Source organism: Palaemon carinicauda, chromosome 17 (assembly GCF_036898095.1).
Source record: "Palaemon carinicauda isolate YSFRI2023 chromosome 17, ASM3689809v2, whole genome shotgun sequence".
Taxonomy (NCBI): Eukaryota; Metazoa; Arthropoda; class Malacostraca; order Decapoda; family Palaemonidae; genus Palaemon; species Palaemon carinicauda.
Window position 1 is genome coordinate 61835768 of NC_090741.1, and position 27464 is coordinate 61863231.

Consider the following 27464-nt stretch of genomic DNA (forward strand, 5'->3'; position numbering starts at 1 on the left):
CGCATACTTACAATTATACATACCACCCAAGTATTGAGTGTACAAAAGACATACTTTCTTAACGAAGGTGGAGAGAGTAAGTAAAAATCGGTAATTAAATATAATTCATAAAATTTACCCCGTAAACGAAAATCAAAACACTTTGAGGACGTGTTCTATAACAAAAGAAGGATTTTGAATACCTTCTGCGCAATTTAATATATGTCCTTGTTGTTTAGTTTTCTGAATTCTCTTATTCCCCAGGACCTAGAATGACCTTTGTAAGAAATTGCAACTCAAATATTCCTTTAAGGAGTAGGAGAAACTTGAATTTCTTTATATATATATATAGATACTGTATATATACATGCACGTATTTAGTGTGAAACATATATATATATATATACATACATACATACATATATATATATATATATATATATATATATATATATATATATATATATATATATATATATATCAGTTTTAATCAAAAGATTCCCTACTCGAACCTCATATTTTTACTATTGTTTTGAATCAATTTAGAGAATATTTTTCCTTTGTATGCATATGTTTATATATTGATCAAGTGTATTATATATATATATATATATATATATATATATATATATATATATATATATATATATATATATATATATATATATATATATATATATATATATATATATATATATATATATATACTCAAAATCGTGTAAATGTGTATATATCTTTAAATAGTCACCCATCCAAAAAAAATTCCAAAATGACATGTTTCAAGTCACCATCATCATATTTGTATTTGTCCATGAAACTTTTGATGAATTAGTATATATTTTTAGGTTTTCAAAGGGTTCCATATACTGACTTATATGGTATAGGTTTTTTTTTTTTTTTTTTTTCTTTTTTTTTTTTTTGTACATTTGGAATGGTATCTTGGAAGTAATTTCATAAGGCTAATGGCAATTGTTACTGGTCCCATATAAATATTTTTATGTATAGCGTAAATGCATGTATTATATAAGTGTATTTGAGGTAATGTGTATGTGCACAAGCACTTACGTGTGGTATTCTAGTTTTCATATATATATATATATATATATATATATATATATATATATATATATATATATATATATATATATATATATATATATATATATATATATATGTATTGGAATTTTCATTGCATGGGTGACCATTTTGTGTTATGTATACATATTTTCATGTTTTCATATACAGTATATATATATATATATATATATATATATATATATATATATATATATATATATACATACATATATATATGTATATATGTATATGTGTATGGGCATATGTATGATTAATTTATGAGTGCATTTACAACCCATCCTCAAAGACCTTCCTGACCAATCAAGGGTTTTAATTAATCTTAAATGTGAATGACAAGTGATAAGATGAATTTAATATCTTGGGGTCATTATTTTCATTTTGAGATGCCCAACAACACCATAAATTTGAGTTTTTTTAATTTGTAGGTTTTTCAGTTCGAGTCAGAAATTTAATATATATATAAATATATATATATATATATATATATATATATATATATATATATATATATATATATACATACATATATATATATATATATTTATATATATATATATATATATATATATATATATATATATATATATTATACATATACATATATATATACATATATATATATATATATATATATATATATATATATATATATATATATATATATATATATATATATATATATACAGTGATGCCTACGTTATTTAAACCGAGAATACAAGAGTCACCATTTGCTCATGAAACCCCTTTATTGACAAGCAAGTTGTTTTTATCTATAGGCAATTCTTTTTGAACGTCTAACATATGATCTTATCGTTGTAAAACCTCTTCTTTTCCCTTTTAACACTTCCATTCTCTCCACAGGAACAAACCAGCTGAATTTCTAATGGTATCATCCAATTGGGGAGGTTTTTACACATCCTTATATCCACTTAGTTCGTATTCCCAATGATCCCCACAATTCTTAGTTCATGCAATTGACAGAGTCTGGTTTCCCTTTCACTTGTTTTTATAATTGCTACGATTGTAAGTTACGTATGTTTTTAACTAACCCCCCTTGATAAGTTGTCTAAATTCCATTTGTATTTTTCCCTGGAGCAGAAACTAAGAGAACAAGTTGCATTATTGTGATTTTTTTTATCCCATCTATTCTCTTTTTTATAAATTTTTAAACTGTAACTTCCATTTCTACGACATTTCTGACCAATGCTAACAATACCCTTTCACTGAAATTTCCACATCTACCTGCTTTTGAATTTAATATATACTTTTAGTAGTATATATTTACAATACGTACATGAAAGCTTCCTCAAATCCCCCTTCCTTAGCTCACGAGGATGGTGAGGTTGCAGACACTACAAGAAACTATCGAGCTTGAGCGGGACTGGAATCTCAGTTCTGCAGATCATTATTTACTCTTGGTATTAAGTGAATATCTTATTATATTTCATAGATCTCTCAATTGAGATGGCATAGCAATCCAGAGTGTTTGTATTACTTTATGTGTCTTGTGTATTCTGTCTGAATTCCTGTATTTTTATACTTCGAAAACAACAATAGTTTATGAAATGATCTTAATTCATAAATGCTCTTACTGATGCTTTTTTCCCATTATCAAAGGTTCCTTTTATTAAAAGACTTTTGAAAGTGACTTTTTATTCCACAGTTTTTGGGATTTATTATGTCAAACCCATGTCTATTTGTAGAAGCCTTTAGGCTTTGAATCTAAATTTGCAACGTTATGCATCATTTATTTCATCATTATATTTAAGCTTTATTTAAGGTAGATTTGTAATTGTTTATGGCGAATGTATACAGAATAATTCCCACCCATTATTCACGCCTCCTCTACTTAGCAAATCTAAAGTCATCTAATGTAAGTAAAATCAAATCACGGGGGATTAAACCTCACACACAAAAACACATACACGCACAATTAATTCACGCTATTCGACTCTAAATTCACAGATCACAGTGAAAGGAAATGGAAAAAACAGGAACATGAATGAAGTTCTGGACATCAAATCGAAGACACGTTCATGCACAGACACGACAACAGTTTTGGAGGATATACCCACCAAGCAAATGGAAGGTTGATCAATTGCTTTTCCACAAAATCACTAGCTTTGTTTTTAATTGCCATTTGCATACGTTTGTATAGTTACCCAATCCTCTGTATTTGCAGATGCCTGTATGTATGTTCTCATGTATTTACACATACTGTATATATATATATATATATATATATATATATATATATATATATATATATATATATATATATATATATATATATATATATATATGGAAAAACGTACCAGGCTTGTATTTTCATGTGTACATGCTGGTGAATTGAAAATACAAGTATAGTCTCTGTATAGATGTAAATCCACACACTTGGTGAAAAGTTTTTTGTGTATTGCAATGATCAGCAAAGCTATACTAGCTAGGGCCACCCTTACCAGGTTGGTTTTCTGTGAGCGATCAGACAAAAAGTCTCCCACTATCACCAGTCCGCAGTGGACAGCTTGGTGATGAAAACTGGCCAAGCCCCGGACATGAATATGGACATGTCTGAGGCCTTTGTCATGCAGTGGACTAGAAATGGCTGTATTTATTTTTGTATATTGTGTGTACGTAAGGGAAATTAATAAAGTATATAGGTATGTATATATGTATGTATACAGTATGTGTATACTAATGAGGAGTGAATACACACAAACACTGCATTCTTTGAGGATTTTGAAGGCTTTGGTGAATCACATTTCAATATTTATAAAGCAGTGGCTTTGACCTTTGATACTGTGTCTACTTCAATCTGAAATTGCAGTTTCTCGACATATAACTGTCTTGTTTATAAGCTTTCCATGGCGCTATAATGAATTGTACAACACGATAACATGGTTGTTTATCCATTGGCTTAGTTCGTGACTTTGACCTTTAAAGATGGTGTGATTAGTTTGGCTTCTTGCAGATTGACATTTAGGGTTTATTTACTTTTTTATAGTATTTCTACAATGCTTTTGTGGTATTCTATTTCATTCGTATTTTGCTTCATGGCCAGGAACGTGTATATTTTGCGTATAAAATTGGATTTCTTAATTTCTTAGTTGTATAGATTTTGTGAATTTTAGTGATTAATGTAGATTCTTCACGACTATCACATTGCTAAATGTTATCAATATATATATATATATATATATATATATATATATATATATATATATATATATATATATATATACATATACATATACATATATATAAACTAAAATAAAAATCAATACAGTATCGTGTTATAAGAAATAAATTTCTACCTAACTGGGATCGAAACGTAATCTTTTCTAATGAAAAGCAATATAGCTATCAACATGTTCCAGAAGTCACAAAAGTAGTTGGAATACACAAGTGCTACAGCATTTCAGGATTTAACTGGTCAGACTATCTCTCGTTGGTATAGTATGCTACACTTTGGTTTCCCCAGGTAATTCCTGAAATACTAGGATACCACTTACATTCGGATTTATTTTGTGGCTTCTGGTGCCCTGATTGGTAGCTATCTTGCCTTTCATTTGATGAGAATAGGGTTTGATTTCATTGTGAGAATATATATATATATATATATATATATATATATATATATATATATATATATATATATATATATACACAGTATATGTGTGTGTGTGTATATATATTGCGATGGCATCGGAGAATGTGTATCAGGCAACCAGTCCCTTAATGTAGGGATGACGGTTGGAAAGAAGATACACACACACACATATATATATATATATATATATATATATATATATATATATATATATATATATATATATATATATATTTATATATATATATATATATATATATATATATATATATATATATATATATATATGTACATACACATACATATGCATATATGATATCTATCACGAGATTATGTATATCTGAATAATGTATTTATTCTTCCTATGGAAATCCATCGATGAATTGCAAGTAAGGGCCAGCTCTGATTGTCCCCTAAAATAAAAAGATGTGGTCCCTACATGAAATATATTCATTATTGCCAATTACATTGATTATACACATTGCGATTTACGTTCTTTAATTTCTATTCCATTTTCTAGACTAGAGAAGGTTTTATGCCAGCACGCGCGCTTGGTCAGTGTATACGCTTAATTATCTGTGTTCATGTTATACAGCTCCTTCATGGTACCATGGAAACTGAAAAAAAGCATGTATAATATTCTGTCAGTATCAGAGTAATCCTACCTATTAGCTTTCTTTAAAAGTCAAATGAGTCCCTATTATCTGTATGCTACCTAGGTTACTAGTTTGTTTACATTTGAGAAAAAGGTTCCCTTTCTTATCTTCGCTAGCAGTAGATGATAGCTTTCATGGAATGGAAAAGGGACAAAAATGATTCCCTCCTCCCAAAACAGAAAAACAGTAAGAAAAAACATTACTATCAATAGTTGCAATCCATTGTGATGCAAATAAAACAACTCGAAGGCGTGTTCTGTTGGTTTGCATTGCTAGAAATCTAACACCTCCTAGACGGTGGATCTTCAACCTATTGAGTGCGTGAGTCGGAGGTTTTTTCCTAAAGTTATGTATGCTACCCACTAATGTCAGGCTGGCTGGAAAACTCTACTGTAATTAGCAGGCCTCGTGAATACAGTTACAGTTGCAAACAAAACTAAAAATAGCATTCCTGACTCAAATCTTGGTGACTAGCAGAACAGTCCGGCTGTAATTAGCAAGGCTTCCTAAATTCAGTAACGTCTGCAAACAGAATAGCGACCCAGATTCTTGTCTTGGTGACCAGCAGAACGCGCCCTTATCACCATTTCTCTCCTGTACCCTTGAAAAAGAACTTTTCCCCTTAAGTCATACGGAATGGGTTTTTCGGATTAGGAGAAATATAGATTTGGTTGGTTTCCTCCGGTTCCATGGATGGGTTACTTGGAGGGGTGAAGAGCTCCGTGGTCTGGGGCGCCATCTGCGCCGGCGTTGGGTTCTGGGCACTCATGGGCGATAGGTTGTAGGCGGTGGGCGGACTGACAGTGTTGGTCGTGGGCTGGGTGGAAGGATCGGACGTAATGTGCAGTTCAATTTCCCCATCATCGCCGGTGGCAATGACACTCTTCTTGATGCCGTAGTAGAAGTAGATGATGAAACCTGTAGGAAAGGGGAAACTGGTCAGTTGATTTAATGTGTTTTGAGGAAAGGTTTTGTTTAAAATGTTATTACTGTCAGGTAAGGCCTTAGAGTTTAATTGTTTAAAGGTCGTTTATGTGTGACAATGTCCTAGAGATCGACCATATAAGCATAAGATCAGTGCTCAAGCCATCTTTTCCCTCAAGCTAGAATTAAGGAGGGCCTGGCAATGGTTGTTGACGACTCATCAGGTGGACCTATAGGCTCCACTAAACCACCATCCCCAGCTCACAAGAAGAGTAAGGGTGGATGTACTGCTAAAAAAACTCTTCTGACACAGATTCTACAGGACAGTCACCACTAACTTACCGATTGTCATCCAGAGTATGAATCGAACAAGAGTGAGTATGGACAGCTTAAAGATGAGATACACATTGATGACGATGGCGACGGCTGGGACCCAGGGCAGACCTGGAGCTAGGAATGGCAAGGATCGCCTGATGAAGGGAAAGAGAACAATCCATGACATAATTGATGTTATTGTAGGTTAAGTGACTTGGAAAAGGTCACTTTAAGAGTTTGGATGGTTTCCAAAAAATACTAGTTTTACTTGATTATTGCTGAAAAGTATTGTCTCCCAGCAACAATAATTTTACATGCAGTCTCTTAAATTATATATATTTAGATAACTGTCTTAAAAAGTAATGTTGTGTCCCTATGATTCTTAGAGTCACCTCATTCACCTTTCCTTGCACACAAAGGAACAGTTATTCTTTTCACTCTTCACTTTTGTACCTTAATGTACCAGGTGGACAGGGTGCTGAAAGTTCTATATGTCAGGTAGTTGGCTTAGTTCCAAAATTATTACTTTCATAAGTTAGAGTACAAAAGAAAATACCATCCGATAAAATGATTTCCCAACATACCAACGGGTTTTTAATGCTGTTTCCTGTCTCCATTTCGATGTGAGTACATTTTATTAAGATTGTTTCTCCAATGATTTTTTGAGTGTTTATAAAGTTAGAAAGGAAATTGACATGTAAGCTATTATTAGATTTTCAAGGTTTCACTAAGAGAAATGTTGAACTAGTGGATTTCCTGTTACCTCTACATTTCATATTCCATTTGTATTTTCATCAACATTAATAACCTAGAATCCCACACATGACTTTGATGAATAAAGATCTTACTTGAATACAAAATCAAATTCATGCAAAACACTGTATTTAAAGTGGGATTATTCTTCTCACCTGTTTTGTGGTTTCCTTGAAATCAAGAGAAGAATGCCAATGATACCAACGAAGAACAAGATACAGAAGAAGGATACCAGTGGTGAGTGGCCTTCCAGTTCACTTAGCTCACAGGCTAAGAGAATGTCGAAGATCAGGATGTTCAGATACAGCAAGCCTGCAAAAAATCCACAAATTTGTGATAAAGTAATCTTGGAGGAGATCAGGCAGTCTAGACTTAAATGAGTTTGAGAGGAAGTTAACATGGATGAGATCAATTAGTTGAGGTATAGTAAGGCTGCAAAAATTCCACAAATCTGTGTCGAAGTTAGCTTGGAGGATATCAGATATTCCAGGTACAGTTAGCCTGCAAAAGATCATGACGCCCAATTAACCTGACTGTGGTAGAAATTAAAAAATCAATCTATAGGAGATTCAGTATTTCAGATTTATTAAGGTTGTCGAGGATACAAGTAGTACACATGAAGTGAATCTACAGGGAGTCAGAATTTTTATACCTGTATACAGTAAGCCTGTAGAAGCGATGATAATCAGATAGATTGAACACTTCAAATAGTTGGATCTTTGATTTAGTTTGAAAATCTACTTAAAATACCTTTACTTAATTGGCCTTTTCCGTAAAGTAATGTTTCTATCATTTAGATGTAATGTCAGCAGCTTATTAGGAAATTCTATAACATATGACTATTCTGAACTGGGACTGCTTTCAAATAGTTATATTCCAGCATAAATGTTGTGATTGCTGATGTTGACCCCTCTGCAGTTTCCAACCATTCTTGGGGTTTCTGACTTGCACAGGCAAACAATGATTTTCCTTCCTAGTTCTTTCACAGCTAGGTTTATCCCATTTCACTAAATTAACACCAATTTAATTACTTAGCGGTACCTTTTTTAATTACATAGTGACTTTCCTATACGCAAGGTCACTGTGTAACGGTTTAGTTTGATCAAATTGTCAAATTTACTTTGAGGTATCTAGATCATTAAATTTTTACTTCTAAGTTGTCCTTTACTGTGATTTTGTTTTACAATATGAATAATTCTGAGATTTTCAGTTACACAACATGCATATTGAATAATGTAAAAATAGCTTATAAAACTACTTACCCACAAGCTTCATGACTTTTCTTCCTGTTTCTTCTGTGCATGGTCCTTCTTCAACCCAAGGGAAGAGAGATGGGAAAATCCTCTGAACTGTCTCCACGTAACTGTTGAACAAGAGAGAGAAATATTTCAGTCTATTGTTTAATTTTTATTCAAGTAATGCTTTCCCACTAAGGTCAGAAGGATGGAACACTCTCAGAAGCTTTGAATAAAAGAGCATATTTATGATTTAACTAGATGTTTACTGCTTTGCCCGGCTTTTTGGTCTGTAATTGAAGTTGTATGGGCTTGAAGAGGCATTGGCCTTTGAATACACATACAATTAGTACCTGATGAGTCATATGAGCATTAATCTATATGTTTGTAATTACTGGTTCAAAAGAGAAGCAAAATCCATTTTGTACGGAAGGGCTGGTTTAGGTTGCATATAGGTGATGGACAAGTTCCTGCACTAGAATGATTGGGATTAGATGACACGATTTTGCGGAAGCTAACAACAGGTTGGCTATTATTATTGTTTATTTTGATTGATGATTTTTAAATCCCTACTTTCTATGCTACTTTGATTAACCTGTAAAGCAAGGAACACTACCTATACTCCTACTGCTTACCTTCCATACTCCTTTGATTGGCCTGCTGAACAAGTAACCTCACTCATACTATTACTGCCTATCTTCCACACTACTTTGGTTGTCCTGCAGAACAAGTAACCCCACTCATACCATTACTGCCTGCCTTCCACACTACTTTGGTTGTCCTGCAGAACAAGTAACTCCACTCATACCATTACTGCCTGCCTTCCACACTACTTTGGTTGTCCTGCAGAACAAGTAACTCCACTCATACCATTACTGCCTGCCTTCCACACTACTTTGGATGTCCTGCATAACAAGTAACCCCACTCATACTATTACTGCCTGCCTTCCACACTACTTTGGTTGTCCTGGAGAACAAGTAACCCCACTCATACCATTACTGCCTGCCTTCCACACTACTTTGGTTGTCCTGCAGAACAAGTAACCCCACTCATACCATTACTGCCTGCCTTCCACACTACTTTGGTTGTCCTGCAGAACAAGTAACTCCACTCATACCATTACTGCTTGCCTTCCACACTACTTTGGTTGTCCTGCAGAACAAGTAACCCCACTCATACCATTACTGCCTGCCTTCCACACTACTTTGGTTGTCCTGCAGAACAAGTAACTCCACTGATACCATTACTGCCTGCCTTCCACACTACTTTGGTTGTCCTGCAGAACAAGTAACCCCACTCATACTATTACTGCCTACCTTCCACACTACTTTGGATGTCCTGCATAACAAGCACCCCACCCATACGATTACTGCCTACTTGCCATACTATTTTGATTGTCCTGCAGAACAAGTAACCCCACCCATACGATTACTGCCTACTTTCCATACTATTTTGATTGGCCTGCAGAACAAGGAACACCACCCTTACTATTACTGCCTACCTTACATGCTATTCTGATTGGCTTGCAGAGCAAGGAACACCACCCATGCTATTACTGCCTACCTTCCGCACTAATTTGATTGGCCTGCAGGACAAGGAACACCACCCATACTATTACAAAGATTAACGTTTTCGTATGGGAACTCCTTACCTATCATACCACTTAGCTTGACCAGCTGATGTAGGGACGGCACCGTAATACTTATTTTCGCACTTGTCGCTGACCATGTAATCATCCTCCCTCCTAGAGGACTCGGCGCTCCCTTCCTCCGTGTTGGCTGTGTCATCTGAATCAGGGGATGACCTCATGACACGCTGCAAAGGGGGAATATAGTAAGAGATTGCGGTGTTAACCCCCGCAAAGGATCCTCCGGAGGGTCTGACGCTTTCTTAGGATACTCTCAGTCAAAATGCTGTTATTTTTATTAGATATATTCATTTTCCCATAAGTTTATTACTCGGGATTTTAATGGCATCTTAGTCAAAATATATTCTCGTAACAAGATATATATTTTATATAAAAACTTTTTTGGCTAAAGCTTAAGGGATATAAACTTGCATATGAATATATATATATATATATATATATATATATATATATATATATATATATATATATATATATATATATATATATATATATATATATATATATATATATATATATATATATTTGTGTACATATATACATGTGTGGTTGATCATTTACTTACAATTAATCTTAATTACAACAAGATATACACAACAATTATTATACATGTGAATAAATACATTCATGTGCTTGAGTATTTATGAAAGGCAAATTTTAGATGAAAGAAACTTCCAATTACAAATTAAAAAGGGAGAGACAATTGACTTCAAAAGACGAGACACCATTTAGCTAAATAAACACAAGACCTTTACACATTTAATTATTAGATTTCTGTTTAGGGAAATTGTATTTAATCAAATTGCTTTTTACAGTAGAAGGTTACCACCTTTTGTATTTTGTTTCCATGCACATTTTGGTATAAAGAACCATGTTACTTTTTTTTTTCTTAAGGGTCATACCACAGTAAATTAGTTTTAGCTACTTTTTATGAAGTGGCATTTGATATGGCATTTTACTTGAACAAAAGCATCACTTCTAAGTAATAACTTCATGTATCGAGATTAAATTATCATTATGATTTTGATTTCAACAGTGACGTTTTAGGAGATGAACACAAACTGTCATTAGTTAACCTTGTTTTGTCTTTCCTTCTAGAACATTATGTACTTCACTCATACGTTTTTTTCCTTCTTTTTACGTTTTTCTTTTCAATTTCTCATCCATTCTCTTGTCTACTTTGCCATTATCACGTTGGGTCTCCTTAGCATATAGTCATTCTTTTAAGATAGTACTAATGTTCATGTTACAAGAATGAATTAGTGTATTTGTAATTTTAACTAAATTGATTAATATTATCATGATTTAAATGTTTGATTAATCATATATTTAATGTAACTTCCAAAATTTGGTGTAGATTGATTTCTATTGTAATATTTCAAACAATTAGCTAATCTAATTTTAATCATAATGATTTTTGACTTGAGTGACTTTGTACAGTAAATGTGATCGATTGGTATACATCTGTTAGACCTCAAAATATGAAGGATTTAATGTTCCTAGAGGATGCACATTTTCTTTATAATATAATGAAGATGAATGATCCTTTTTTCTTTAGCTCCTTGCCTTTTTATTTTCATCCATCTATCACTTTCTACCATCTATCCCTTTCTACCATCCATCACTTTCTACCATCCATCACTTTCTACCATCTATCACTTTCTACCATCCATCCCTTTCTACCATCCATCCCTTTCTACCACCCATCCCTTTCTACCATCTATCACTTTCTACCATCCATCCCTTTCTACCATCTATCACTTTCTACCATCCATCCCTTTCTACCATCTATCACTTTCTACCATCCATCCCTATCTACCATCCCTCCCTTTCTACCATCTATCCCTTTCTACCATCTATCACTTTCTACCATCCATCCACTCTTCTGCCAGCTCTTCCTATCCAATCATCAAACGTTCACGTATCTACATTGGGATTTTGAAGTCACGTTCCATCCCAATATTCAACTGTTCAGTCATCCATACCAGCTTCTGTTTATCCAGCGACCAGTTCATCGTAATCTATCCATTTATTGGTCAAGCCTTCGAAAGCACCCTATCTGATTTGATTCTTTTTAATGTATTTTTCCCTGTTGGAGTCCTTGGAGTCATAACATCCATCTTTACCAACTAGGGTTGTGGCTTGGCTAGTAATAATAATAATAATAAGAATAATAATAATAATAATAATAATAATCTTTTTTACTTTGATTTTCAAATTTAAATGCACAACTAGTTCCATTGAGTATTAAAGCTGGTTCACACTATCAGTCCGGTCACGGTCCGGTCACACTCCAGTCACGGTCCAGTCTGGTCTCACTCCGCTCAAAATATCTTTTGAAGGAATCATGACTGGAGTGAGCCTGCAGTGAGAGCAGACCGGAGCGCCAGTGTGAATTTTTCCATTTGAAATAATATAACAATATTTGACAGGACCGTGACTGGAGCACGAGCGAAGCGCGACTGGACTGCTATTGTGAATTAACCCTTATTAAAGTATTACTCCAATTATCATCCAACAAACAAACAATTTACCATTTGTTCTATCTTTCAGGATTTGCATTTCCTGCCATGCATCCAAGGGCCCTGTAAGTATTCATCTATGAATTCTTTTTAAGATGTTTTTTTAGGAATATGTCTCACCATTCTTGCTTACATCCTTTCTCCCGATTATTTCCATCCAAATCACAATTGTCATTTTCACCATTTTCAAACCTTAGAATTAACTGATTTAGATTTACAAAACAATGTTGACAGATCCTACAGGATCTTTCATTATCTCCAGGAGCTTGTGTAGACTTTCCTGGACATTTTGTCCCATAGGATAATTGGATTTCCAGTCTCCAGCAAAAACCCTTCTCGAAGCTGTATTCGTTGCTAAAGCTTAAGGCCAATTCTCATTCAGCTTGTGTGTGCAAAATTTTGTAAGCGGCATTTTCTTTTTAATGAATGCATTTTAAGCAAAGGAATAAGGAGCAGAGATTTGTAGGCGTGCGAAGGCGATGGCGAAACTTGGTAGGAAGATTAGCATAGCGATACATTATCACATAATGTATGATATCACCGTACATGGTTATGGAGAATGTTTACCAGGAAATAATGATACTAAAATAACTAATTATTCATAGATGAACTTTAAAAAAATGTAGGTACAAAAATTCAGTTCTAGGTAAAATTGAAACATGTAGCTATTGCCTAATATAAATTTTACTATTTTTCATATCTAAATTAGGTATCTACACTTAATAGATGTGCATCCGTTTAGCATCATCTCGTTTTTGCTTGCGTCTCACCTTGACTGTCACTTTCTGATCGAGGGGAAGTCCTGAGGGCGTGATCCTCCCTCCACCGTTCTGCTGCAGTGCCGCCGTCAGGTGCTGGGGCGAGACGGAAGTAACGCCTGGTCGGCCACCTAACCCAGAAGTCAGTTCTGCCTGCTGGGGCCGTGTTTCATAATCAGTGGTGTTCCTCATAGACGGGGCTACTCTGTCTGTCTGCATAATCAGTGGTGTTCCTCATATATGAGGGACTGTCTGTCTGTATAATCATTGGTGTTCCTCATAGATGAGGCTACTGTCTGTCTGTATAATCATTGGTGTTCCTCATATATGGGGGACTGTCTGTCTGTATAATCATTGGTGTTCCTCATATATGGGGGACTGTCTGTCTGTATAATCAGTGGTGTTCCTTATAGATGGGGCGACTGTCTATCTGTATAATCAGTGGTGTTCCTCATAGGCGGGCTACCCTGTCTGTCTGTATAATCAGTGATGTCCATCATATATGGGGACGACTGTCTGTCTGTATAATCACTGGTGTTCCTCATAGATGGGATGACTGTCTGTATAATCAGCGGTGTTCCTCATAGGTGGAAGCCACTGTCTATCTGTATAATCACTGGTGTTCCTAATAGATGGAGCTACTGTCTGTATAATCAGTGGTGTCACTCATAGGTGGGGCTACTGTCTGTCGGTATAATGAGTGTTGTTCCTCATAGGTTGGGATACTGTCTTTCAGTATAATCAGTGGTGCCCCTTATAGATGGGGCGACTGTCTGTCTGTATAATCAGTGGTGTTCCTCATAGGTGAGACGACTGTCTGTCTGTATAATCAGTTGGGTTACTCATAGGTGGGGCTATTGTCTGTCTGTATAATCAGTGGTGTCCCTTATAGATGGGGCGACTGTGTGTTTGTATAATCAGTGATGTTCCTCATATAAGGGGCGCCCCTACTCTGTCTGTGTGTATAATCAGTGGTGTTCCTCATAGGTGGTGCTACTGTCTGTCTGTACAATCAGTGGTGTTCCTCATAGGTGGGGCTACTCTCTGTCTGTGTATAATCAGTGGTGTTCCTCATAGGCCTAGGTGGGGCTACTGTCTGTCTGTACAATCAGTGGTGTTCCTCATAGGTGGGGCTACTCTCTGTCTGTGTATAATCAGTGGTGTTCCTCATAGGTGGTGCTACTGTCTGTCTGTACAATCAGTGGTGTTCCTCATAGGTGGGGCTACTCTCTGTCTGTGTATAATCAGTGGTGTTCCTCATAGGCCTAGGTGGGGCTACTGTCTGTCTGTACAATCAGTGGTGTTTCTCATAGAAGGGGCTCCCCTACTCTTTCAGTCTGTATGATCACTGGTGTTCCTCATACATGAGGGGACTCTCTGTCGGGTGTCACTTATAGGTGGGGCTACTGTCTGTCGGTATTATCATGTGTGTTCCTCAGGTGGGGATATTGTCTGTCTGTGTATAATCAGTGGTGTTCTTCAGAGATGGGGGACTGTCTGTCTGTATAATCAGTTGTGTTCCTATAGATGGGGCGACTGTTTATCTATATAATCACTGGTGTTCCTCATAGACGGTGTGACTGTCTGTCTGCATAATCAGTGGTGTTCCTCATAGATGAGGCGACTCTATATAATCAGTGCTGTTCGTATAGATGGGGCGACTGTCTATCTACATAATCAGTGATGTCCCTCATAGATGGGGCCACTGTCTGCCTGTATAATCAGTGGTGTCCCTTGTAGGTAGGGCTACTGTCCGTTTTTGCGTAATGTGGTTATAGGTTGTGTCTTTATTTTTGTCCTGTTTGTGTAGCTAGATGCTTGTTTGTGTATTTCGTGGCGTGGTGTTTATTGTTGTTTGTTGGGCCTCACCCTTGATTGTGTAGATATGGTTACGGCCAGCATTGATTATTTAGTGTGGAGGAAGTGACGCTGTGGTTAGAAGGTGTTACACAACTGCCTCGTCAGCCTTTTACTAATCATTTGTGTATCCTAATACATAGCATCATCAACAAACCCACTTGATTTTTTTTCTTCATATCTTCTTCGGTGATACTGCGTGGAATTATTCGCTTCTGGTGTAGTACTCTCTTTTTACACAGGGATGTGGTACAATTATGCATAATATCAGTGTTCCTTATATATATGTATATATTTTCAAACAATTCCTGTCTTCTGATGGATGTGTTATTTTTTTTATATATAATAACCAAGAGTATTCAGGGGTGTGTATACTTATATTATGTTAATTAAGAATAAAGAAATATTTACAAAGGGTTGACTTTTGGGAAATCACTCAAGGAAAATTTAATTTACTTCTTGTAGAAGTTGCACTAATATTGAGAGCAAATTTCCTTGTTGTGAATGAAACCTGGATTTCGATTTTGCCCTCTGACTTGGGTATTAAAAATCAATATGTTAATTAACCTAACCTAACCTAACCTAACCTAACATAACATAACCTATTAATGATGTAGGTATTTGTTCCAATATTTATTGTTGGAGATCCTTAGAGGCTTCTTCCCATGGCCTATAATACTTCATATTTATAACAACCAGAAATATAATCGTGTAAGAACATACAAAGAGTATTTTATGTATGAATACAGTTGAAAAGTACTTTTTACACAGTGTAGAACAGTGTAAAAGAGAAAAAAAACTTTCATTATATATAGAAATCAAGACATAATTAATGTTCAAGACATCATGCGTCCTATGAGATTCACCTAAAATTCAAGCAATTCTAAATGTACAGAAAGAGGCCGTGCTTGATCGTTAATTCTCTACGGGCATATTGCTTTTTTACATTTCATACAAGTCTAACAAAAGATTCTACTTGTTCCAATAACAATTCACTAAGAATTCAGCTACGTTCTACAGAACTGCAGTTATATATATATATATATATATATATATATATATATATATATATATATATATATATATATATATATATATATATATTTATAACATGTATATGTATATATTTATATATATATACACACTCAATGTATACTGTATATATCTATATACATTATACATTACGTATACATGTATATATATATATATATATATATATATATATATATATATATATATATATATATATATTATATATGTGTATATATATATATATATATATATATATACACATATATAATATACATATATATATATACAGTGGTGTCTCTCATTCTAGGCATAATATAGTGTATTTACCTTTGGGTCGCCTGGGACAGAGAGGTGAGTCCCACTCACATCAATTGTCTCCGTCTAAAAGTTACAATCATTAGAGATAGTTAATGCAAGCGAGCGGAAGAGAGGGAGAAAAATAAAGCTGATGAAATTAGAAACTGAGGTGAGAACTGGAAGAGAACTGACGGTGGATAAAGCAAACTGGAAAATATCGTTATTTAAAATATAGAAAGACAAGATATATTTTCTATTTTTTTCTATTGTTCAACTACAATTGATTGACCAAGATATATGATCTCATTTTGTTTTCCAAAAGTTTACTAGTTTTGAGGGAACAAAGGAAGTGTGGGATAACTTTTGAAAATTTTTGGTGTGGATTAAATTAGGATATTTTTTTGTGTGTAGGATATAGGGATGGAAAAAATATAAGGAAATTAATGAAATTTTTTTAAAAGTGGAATTTCGTAGCCTTAGCTAGATATAAATGATTTAATTTTTAACATGAACTTTCAAGATTTCAAGGCTTCTCACTTTGGCTTATGATTACCATCTAATGTTGTTGACGCTTTGGGCCAGGTATAATCTCGCGTACTTTCTTTCGCTGTGGTGATGATTGTATGTGTCTACTCAAAAGTCTAATTTATCCGCTGACGGAAGGCTTTTATAAAGAATTCATGCTAATTCACACAAAATATACAATAACTAATCACTTCAAGACTATTTAGGAGAGGGGGGGGGACAACAACAATGAATTAGAATACCGTTTATATGCATACTAATACACTTACGTGCATTGGTCGCCTTCATGCAGTCTTCTAGAATTGATCGATACTCGTATCGTTCGAGAACTCGTCTTAATTCACGATCCGTTGTCGGTTTCTCAGGATTTGATAGAAATGTTTGTTTTCCACTGGTCTAGTTCTACTTCTATAGCTCTTTGTAAAGTACAGAATTTAGGATTTTGTTCAATTTGTTGATTCAAAGTAAAATTCTTTATCGATAGAAGAACGTGTTATATCTTAGTTGATTAAGAGGATTCTTCTTAGATAGTAGACAGGATTTGCTAGCAATGTTCGTTGAGGTAGTTTTCCACTGATCTAGTACTACTTCTATAGCTCACTGTGAAGTATGAAATTTAGGATTTTGTTCTATTTGTTGATTCAAGATAAAATTCTTCATCGATAGAAGAATATGTGTGATGTCTTAGTTGATTAAGAGGATTCTTTAGATAGAAGACTATTTAAAGATGTGGTTTAACTTAAACTTCAGGTTTTTAAAGATGTGGTTAAACTCAAACTTCAGGTTTTTTTTGGAAGATTCTCTTGTGCACTGTTATTTTGTTCAAAATTAAGGAACAGTTAACCTAAAGTTATTGGCAGTATCAAACAAAAGTAAACCGTATTTGAATGATGATTCTTTCTCGATAAATTTTATATTATTTAATTATGTTTTAGAGAAAATAGATAAATATATTTTTAATCTGTGACCATCTATTCAAAGCAATCTCACATCAATTAAGTTTGGGCTTTATAGATAATATCCTGGATTTAAAGATGTTATTGTAGAGTACATAAAGATGTGAGATTTAAACAAACATATACAGCATCTCAGTTGGAAATTTTCTTCATTGTTATTTTGTGCTTAGAATTATATCCACCCAAAGATTTAAAGATATGATACTTCTCTATGGCCATTGAACAATATTCATTTTAGGGAGCCATATCTTTTACATGATTCTATCTCAAACTGAATTCCCTAGCAATCAGGGCTAAAGTATAGTTGTCTTCATCAAATCTAGTACACTTCATGGGAAGCGAATGAGACGTGTGGAAGCTGTTCATTGTTTCAGGTAACACTGTGTTTAGCAAAAGAGAAACTGTTGGCAACGCTGCCTGTAAAATAAAGTTGCTGAGTTTGTAAATACCTGATCAGAAGGATTTTCATTCATTATACGAAGTGCTGTTAGGCAAATGACAGTATTTTTCTACACAGCACTTAGTAAAAATTGATAAAAATCGTTATCTGGTACAATGTACAGTTGTCAGACGGATCTTTGGCTTCTCATGAAGTGTACCGGAATTTATGAAGCCAGCTGTACCATCAATGGTTTTCCAGTGTTTTATCTTCGTGGGCTCTTGAGATGAAAAGGACGCTGTCAGACTACAACAAAAAGTGGCCATTCAAAAAAAAAAAAAAAAAAAAAAACTTTCATTAATTTTACTGATTGGTTCTATACTTTGGTATACTAGAGAGTTTATGTTTATGTTAAGTTAAAAAAGGGGGCCATTTGAAAAAGAAGCATTTAGTAACTGGCAAAACTAAATGATCTCCTGTTTAACTAAAATGGTTTGTAATTTCTACAGAAAATATTAATTCATTTCACTGATTGGTTCTATACTTTGGTATACTAGAGAGTGGCTGTTTATGTTAAGCTAAAACAATTGGCTATTTAAAAAAAGAAATATCAACTGGCATATATAAATGATCTCTTATTTAACTGAAATGGTTTGGAATTTTAACAGAAAATATCAATTCATTTTGATAATTGGTTCTATACTTTGGTATACTAGAGTTGCTGTATATGTTAGGTTAAGCTCTAAATCAAGACTCACATTCATGAGTCATGTCTTTTCTTTTGGTGGAAACTTGGTTAACAGAGCAACAAATGAGTGTTACTATTAATTTGACGTAGGGGGACCTTAATAATCTGTCGTTTTTCAATTCTTCAAGTGTTGAGAAATATATATAAGATTGAATACCTAGTGTCAACAGAGGGAAATGTCATACACTACTCATTAAGTGAGATTGATTTGGTTAGGTCACATCACTTAAGAAAAATTCGACATTAATTGTATAGATGAAATTTAAAACATTTTGTACCTGATCTCTTTGGTTTGTCTTGTTTTGTCATTCATTATTACGATTACTGGACGTAGATTTATTATTTATACAATATGCAATATTATGGCATTTTTGTAATATTTATGCAATTTCTACTCTAGTTATGGATGTGAGCTAATATTTTTGATTAAATTTAGACCAGTAAACAAACAAATTAGTTTACGAATATGATCAGATTTAAAACTGTACTGTAATATAAGACACTTACGATGGGTCCATTGTGAACGTGATCTGAAATATTTCCATATATAAAAAATATCAATTTCTATAACTCCATTTTCGTATACCTTATGAATTATATTTACAAAAAATCAAATTAAATATATGATAAAATAAATCCTTAAAAAACATTCTTTTAAAAATCTACAAGGCGACGTCAGTAACATTCAGTACTGCAGGCTATCACACACACATTTAGGCAAGTACAGAGCGTTAGATTACAGGTCTTGAGGGCATATAACCACGGGATGCACTCTTTTTTTTCTTTCTCTTTTTAAACACAGGGGTGCAAAGTACAGAATTAAGTGCAGTTTCTTTCTTAACATACACACATCACTTAGCAAAGTGCTGGGAAAGAGGGGTGGTTGGGGGTGGGTAGAGGTTTTGCTGTGACAGTGCATTTTGGGGTACAGAGGATAATGCTGGCTTTGGGTAGTCACTTGGAAGGCGCAAGTATGACTTGATGTTATATTATTAAAAAAAGCTTTTCTATTTTTATTTTTATTTTTATTTCTTTTACCGGTTTCTCAGTCTTAATCTTTGGTATGATTTTATATAATTGATGTTTATGGAATGTATATGATGTGTATTGGTAAAGCTGTACTATAGTCAGTTTTTTTTGGTGAGGCAGATTTGAACCAACTCGCAGTGGTGCCCTTTTAGCTCGGAAAAGTTTCCTGATCGCTGATTGGTTGGACAAGACAATTCTAACCAATCAGCGACCAGGAAACTTTTCCGAACTAAAAGGGCACCGTTGCGAGTCGGTGCAAATATGACTCGCTAAAAGAAATGGGCTATAGGTTGGCTTACCGTGGTGATGAAAAAGATGCTTAATGTATTGGCAAAGCTATACTAGTCAGGGCCACCCATACTAGGTTGGTTTACTGTGTAACCTTTTCCTTAAATTGTTAAAAGCCTTTTTATTTTTATTTTTATTTCTTTTACTGGTTCCTCGGTCTTAATCTTTGGTATGATTTTATATAATGGATGTTTATAAAATTCAGATATAAGGCTTATTGTATTGGCAAAGCTGTACTAGTCGGGGCCACCCATACTAGGTTGGTTTACTGTGAGTGATTAGACATACGTCTCCAACCATCACCAATGCGTATTGGCCATCGCGGTGAGGAAAATGGCCAAACCCAAGACATTACCAAGACATGTCTGATGCCTGTGTCCTGCAGTGATTAGAAACGGTTGTTGTTGTTGTTGTTGTTGTTGTTGTTGTTGTTGTTGTAATGTATGGAGCTATTTACGCCATTTAATTTTTCACAAGCATATTCTTTTAGCGTTGTTCACTAAATCCATTTTGTATGGGCAAATATAAGTAAATATCCTAATGTTGATTATCCTGGACTTAAAATCGTATATTTGTATGACGTATAATTATAATCTTTTTCTTTTTGTATCATAAGTAGTTTTTTTTTCACGTCCTACAGTTTTCATGTCTTTATATGACAGGTGTCACTAAGGTGTTTTTTTTTTTTTTTTTTTTTTTTTTTTTTTTTTTTTTTTTTTTTTTTATATATATATATCAATAAGGACCTACTGGCTGTGTACAGCTTTTCTCAGTAATCCTGTCTCCAAGCACTCTACGCTTTTCGACTAGAATTCCGGCTCTCGAAATTGACAGCAGACACTTTCACGATGTTTAGGATTAAGATTTAGATCAATCTCCAGGCCATTGTGCAAGCTAAGAGTTCGAGTCCAGCTCAAACTCGTTAGTTCCTTTGGTCTGTGCAACCTCACCATCCTTGTGAGCTAAGGATAAGGGGTTTTGGAGGTGCCTGTATGTCTATCTGCTGCGTTATCAGCAGCCAATGCCTGACCTTCCTTGGTCCTAGCTTGGATGGAGAGGGGGCTTGGGTGCTCATCATATGTATATATGGTCAGTTCTGCTTGATAGGGCAGTGTCACTGTGCCTTGGCTCTGCAATTCATTATCGGCCTTTCAACCTTTAAGGTTGCGTCCACGCAAGCGGCATTTTAGGAGATCCACTCTGAAGAGAGGCTTTAGAACTAAAGCCTTGAAGGTAACTTTGTAAAGTATTATTTTAAGTTTAGGATAAGTCCTCCATACTGATAAAGCTTCGCTAAGTTGAAGTATCTTAAGAAGAATCAGTGTTTTATTTTCTGGAAATCTTTTAGCAGCCTTGAGAAGGTCATTGGGATTGGTAAAGAAGATTTGAAATGAAATGAAGAAATTTAGGTATGAGGGTTATTAGAACTTTCCCCGCGCCATATTTTAAGGTGAGAGAGTAATTTTAATTGAACATTTCAATCGAAGTAGAAGATTTCCATATTTCAATTGGATAGAAATTAAATTTATTGATTTATAGCATGATCATTTTGAAACCAAAATTCTGATCTACCTTAAGGCGAGGGAATAAATTTAATAGAACATTTCAAAGTAAAAAATTTCTATATTTTGATCTGATAGAAATTAAATGTATGAATTTAAAAATTATAAGTTTGTAACCAAAAAATTCTGTTCTACCTTAAGGCGAGGTAATCATTTTAATAGAACATTTCAAAGTAAAAAATTTCCATATTTTGATTTGATAAAAATTAAATGTATGAATTTAAACATAAATATGAAACCATTATTCTGATGTACCTTCCAGCTGACCAAACCGAAGCGAATATTACACAATGTACCAGTGCTATTAAAGTGCATGTGAGGGAGAGAAAAGAATAAGGACCATGACTTCTTGTATCTAATTAAAGGGGGAGGGGGATATCACATGATGGTGGTACCTGGTACCCTCCTCGGGCGGCTAAACTTACGTGAGAGAGGGCGCGGGTTGGAGATCCAGGCACGGGCGTGCCTCCCAACGGCGTCCGTATGCTCTCCGGCAGCATCTCCAGCAGGGTGGTTGAGTGGGGCTGGTATCGCAGGATGAGCACGCAGGTTGATACCAGGGTGTAGGCGAGCAGGGTACCTGTTGATTGGAAGGGGGTGCAAGAGTCAGATCTGTATCATTTCATAAAAAGGATTTGGGATGCAACGTTAGATTTGATTGTTTCATGTATTTGGAGATGCAAGGTTTAGGTTTGTAAGTGATTGGGGGATGCAATGGTTAGGTTTGTAAGTGATTGGGGGATGCAATGGTTAGGTCTGTAAATGATTGGGGGATGCAATTTTTAGGTCTGTTAATGATTGGGGGATGCAAGGTATAAGTTTGTATGTGATTGAGGGATGCAAGGTTTAGGTCTGTAAGTGTTTGGGGGATGTAATTTTTAGGTCTGTTAGTGATTGGGGGATGCAAGGATTAAGTTTGTATGTGATTGGGGGATGCAATGTTTAGGTCTGTAAGTGATTAAGGGATGCAAGTCTTAGACTTGTATGAGTTTCGTGTAATTGATTGGGGGATACAAGGTTTAGGTCTGTAAGTGATTGGGGGATGCAAGGTTTAAGTCTGTAAGTCATTGGGGGATGCAATGGTTAGGTCTCCAAGTTGATTGTGGGATGCAATGGTTAGGTCTTCAAGTGACTGGGGGATGCAATATTTAGGTCTGTAAGTGATTGTGGGATGCAATGGTTAGGTCTCCAAGTGACTGGGGGATGCAATATCTAGGTCTTTAAGTGATTGTGGGATGCAATGGTTAGGTTTCTAAGTGATTGGGGGATGCAATGGTTAGGTCTGTAAGTGATCGGGGGATGCAATGGTTAGGTCTATAAGTGATTGGGGATGCAATAGCTCAGTTCTATATCAGTTCCATGTAAGTGATTAGAATGTGCAAGTTTCAACTTGTGTTAATACTATCGGGGATACAAGGTTTAAATATGTATCAATTCCTGGGATGTGATGTGGAAGATAAGTCTTTGATCTCTACCATTCCTTTATAAGTTTGGTAATTGTTTTTGTTGTTGTTATTATTTGTATTAAATCTCTCTCTCTCTCTCTCTCTCTCTCTCTCTCTCTCTCTCTCTCTCTCTCAAAGTATTAATGGTGTTGGTAGGAATAATAATCTGATGATTATAGAAAAATAAGAGGATTGATAAAGAAAAGAAAAGAGGTGTAAAAATAAAAAGCTTTTCCAGGAAATGGATTAAAGAGGAAAATGGAAAGAAAAGGAAACAAAGAGAAAAAGGGACTTGAGAGGATTAATGGTGGAAGATTATTTTACGAGAAGAGGAAAAGAAAAAAGAGCTGGGTGATTAGGAAAAAATGGTATATACATGAGGAACCCAAGATATAATAGAAGATGACTTAGGAGAAATAAAGGGTGTTTCAAAAGACTCTGAAGGAATAAAGGGAGATAGGAAGAAACAGTAGAAGCCATAAATTGTATAAATAAACATAAGAAAATTAAGATAGATTATTATTTTCTATTGTTATTACTAGCTAAGCTACAACCCTAGTTGGAAAAGCAAGATACTAATAGCCAGAGGGCTTCAACAGGAAAAAAAATAGCTCAGTGAGGAAAGTAAATAAATAGAAGATATAAGAAGTAATGAAAAATTAAAATAGAATATTTAAAAAAACATTAATACCATTAAAAAAGATCATGAGAAGTAATGACTACTAGAAAAAAGATGTAAATAAATATAGCAAGCCATTAACAACTGAGCGTTTCAAACTGCTGTTTACCTATGGACATCATCTCGACGAGCACCTCCAACGAGATCAGCAAAGCAGCTAGGGCAGCACCAAGGCCGAAGACCACCGTGGCCACGGCAGGAGTCCCCGTCACTATCCACACGTTTGCCAGGCTCCTGTAGGGGCGGGAGGGAAGAAGCATTGGTTATTTATACTTCGAAGTGAACTGCTGTTTGGGAAAGTAATGTGTGATGCTTTTTAGACTTTATTTGTACCTTGGTGGATATTATTATTATTATCATTATTATTATTATTATTATTATTATTACCTCCGCCAACGAAGTTGGAAGGAGGTTATGTTTTCGCCCCTGTTTGTATGTTTCTTTGTGTGTGTGTGTGTTTGTTTGTAAATAGCTTCCTGGTCACAATTTTAATCGTAGTGTTAGGAAACCTGCATGTAGGGATTAACTGTTATGTAAAAAGCTGGAAATATTTAAATTTTGGAAGGTCAAGGTCAAAGGTCAAATGTCAAGCAAAATGTTCATTTCACGTAATCATCCATAAGTTTGGACATCGCTGTCACAGAAACTTCAAACTTGGTTCATAATAGAGTTATGCAAATCCACGCCAATTAATACATGTTAAAGGTCAAAGGTGAAGGTCAAAGTCGAGCAAAAGGTCGATGAATAAGCTGCTGGTCTAGCACGTCCTAGCTTCCCTTTTAATCCATCCTTATTTTGCATTTAGATATTAGTGTATGAAAGTTGTGCTATTGATTCCAGAAATTAAAATGATACTAAATGTGAGAGTAGGGGTATGGTTGATTAATTTGCATTATACAGCGCTGAATGACCTTCGATGCCCCAGTGCTTGGCTTAAGGACTAAATTTTATATTCAATTTAATCCCTGCCAAAGTACATCCTGGATCAACTCATTTTCCCTTCTTGAAATATGCCTAATCCATCTCCATCTTGATAATCTAACTATATCGTTCACATTGATCACCCCTTCCATCTTGCGAACTGCAGTATATGTTATATGCTGCTGCCATTTGATTCCCAAAGTCCTTTTCAATGCTTTATTCTCAAAGGCAAGAAATTTTGCATCTCTTGTTGCAGTGATGTACAGCGACTAGTGCCCATAAGTTGATATCGATCTTACAAATGCAATACATATATTGATTTTGCTGTGAACTGATATTTGATTGCATCTCCAAACTGTTTTTAGCATGCCCAATGCTTGTTTGGGCATTTATATCCTGATTTTGCCACGAAATGATATTTTATTTGACCTCCAAACTGTTTTAGAATATCCATTGCTTGTTTGGGCATTTATATCTTGATTTTGCTGTGAACTGATATTTGATTTAACCTCCAAACTGTTTTCAGCATACCCATTGCTTGTTCTGTCCTCCCTATTATCTCCTTGAATTATGTAACTAGTGATCCATTCTTGATAATGATGGTTCCTAGGTATTTGAAATAGTTTGAGTTGGGTGATATTACTCCTCCGATGAGGCAGTTCGGCTGATCACCACTCTGAATATGCATGGCCTCCTTCTCTCTTTGGTCCTTTCACCCCTTTAATACTAACCTATCTATCATTTCCTGCATTTTAGCCTTTGTAGAGGCAACTAGAACTGTATCTTATGCGTATTCAAGATCACCTAATCTCTGGTCCCCTTTCCAATGCATGCCATTATTCATTCCTTGCGTTACCTTGGTGGATATTATTATTATTATTATTATTATTATTATTATTATTATTATTATTATTATTATTATTGCTACTACTACTACTACCACCTACCACCTCCGCCAACGAAGTTGGAAGGAGGTTATGTTTTGCCCCTTTTTGTTTGTGTGTGTGTGTATATATATATATATATATATATATGTATGTATATATATTTATATATATTGTACTGCATATGATTCATACAAGCCCTTACACTGCAACGGTTTTGGCTTTTATATCCTATCTCATGCTCTTCCCTGCACTGATGATAAAGCAACCTTTGTAAGCCCGCTAGCTCATGTTTTTTTAAACAAACATCGAGCTTAAATATCAGGCATTGCGAGCAAGAACGTCATAAAAATTCAAACATAATAAAACATGAGCTAGCAGTCTAACACAGGTTAGTTTATTATCAGTGTAGGGAAGAGCGATTGGCGAGTAATAAGATAAAATGAGCAAAACCGTTACAGTGTACGAGCCTGTATGAAACGCGTGCGGTACGATATATATATATATATATATATATATATATTTATTCAAATAAGCCATCTATTTTTAATAAATTAATGCCTGGATTCTCTTATTGACCTCGGGGTCAGAGCCCCAGATGAAATAACACAAAGACAACAGCTTCTAACCGGCCGGGAGTCGAACCCTGGTCCAGTAAACTTTCATGACCATTGACATACCATTAATGTATAAAAAAATATATGGCTTATTTGAATATGAAAACACGTTTAAATTTGCAAAAAGTATCATATATATATATATATATATGCACTATTTATTTATATATACTATATATATATATATATATATACATATATATATATATATATATGTGTGTATATATATATATATATATATATGTGTATATATATGTATATATATATATATATATATACTATGTGCGTGTAATGTATTTCTTATGGCCAACATTTCACCTTGCCTTTTTCCCCCTGCCTAACAACTAACCTCACGTTATAAACTCAGCACGACATTGCCCAAACTGTAAAAAGGGGACCTCTACCCTTTCAGGATGTCATATTTATTACAGCAGCTTCTTCCCCTTCCTTACTTCAACCCTTTCCACTTCATTTGCCAACAGCTAACTTACTTTACGCATTTACTTTCTGTCGGTTTCATTGCATATATATTTTTTTCCCTTTTTTTCTCCCATGGTTATTGTGTTTCTCTCCCCTGACTCCCTGGTTTAACATACGTTTCTTCTCACCCTTTATGGACTGCAGCTATGCCTTGGATTAATTAATATCTTTGGTTTCCTTTGCTTGTCTTCCTTTCATTTTCTCTCCCTTGATTCTTTTTCATTTTTTTTCAATGTTTTTTGGGGAATTTTATACAAATATTTGCA

At 34.7% G+C, this 27464-nt stretch overlaps 1 protein-coding gene across 1 annotated transcript in view; it reads right to left on the reverse strand.

Annotated features, from left to right (window-relative positions):
* Positions 1–5073: 5073 nt before the first annotated feature.
* LOC137656395 (probable cationic amino acid transporter) overlaps positions 5074–27464 on the reverse strand; it is a gene marked incomplete at its 5' end in the record, with an annotated part of 32775 nt that continues 10384 nt past the window's right edge. The window contains 8 exons of the mRNA XM_068390571.1: positions 5074–6261; positions 6610–6737; positions 7491–7647; positions 8598–8698; positions 10223–10386; positions 13512–13652; positions 22598–22752; positions 24406–24530. Coding sequence (XP_068246672.1) covers positions 5966–6261; positions 6610–6737; positions 7491–7647; positions 8598–8698; positions 10223–10386; positions 13512–13652; positions 22598–22752; positions 24406–24530 — 1267 coding nt within the window. The remainder of the gene's footprint in view (positions 6262–6609; positions 6738–7490; positions 7648–8597; positions 8699–10222; positions 10387–13511; positions 13653–22597; positions 22753–24405; positions 24531–27464) is intronic.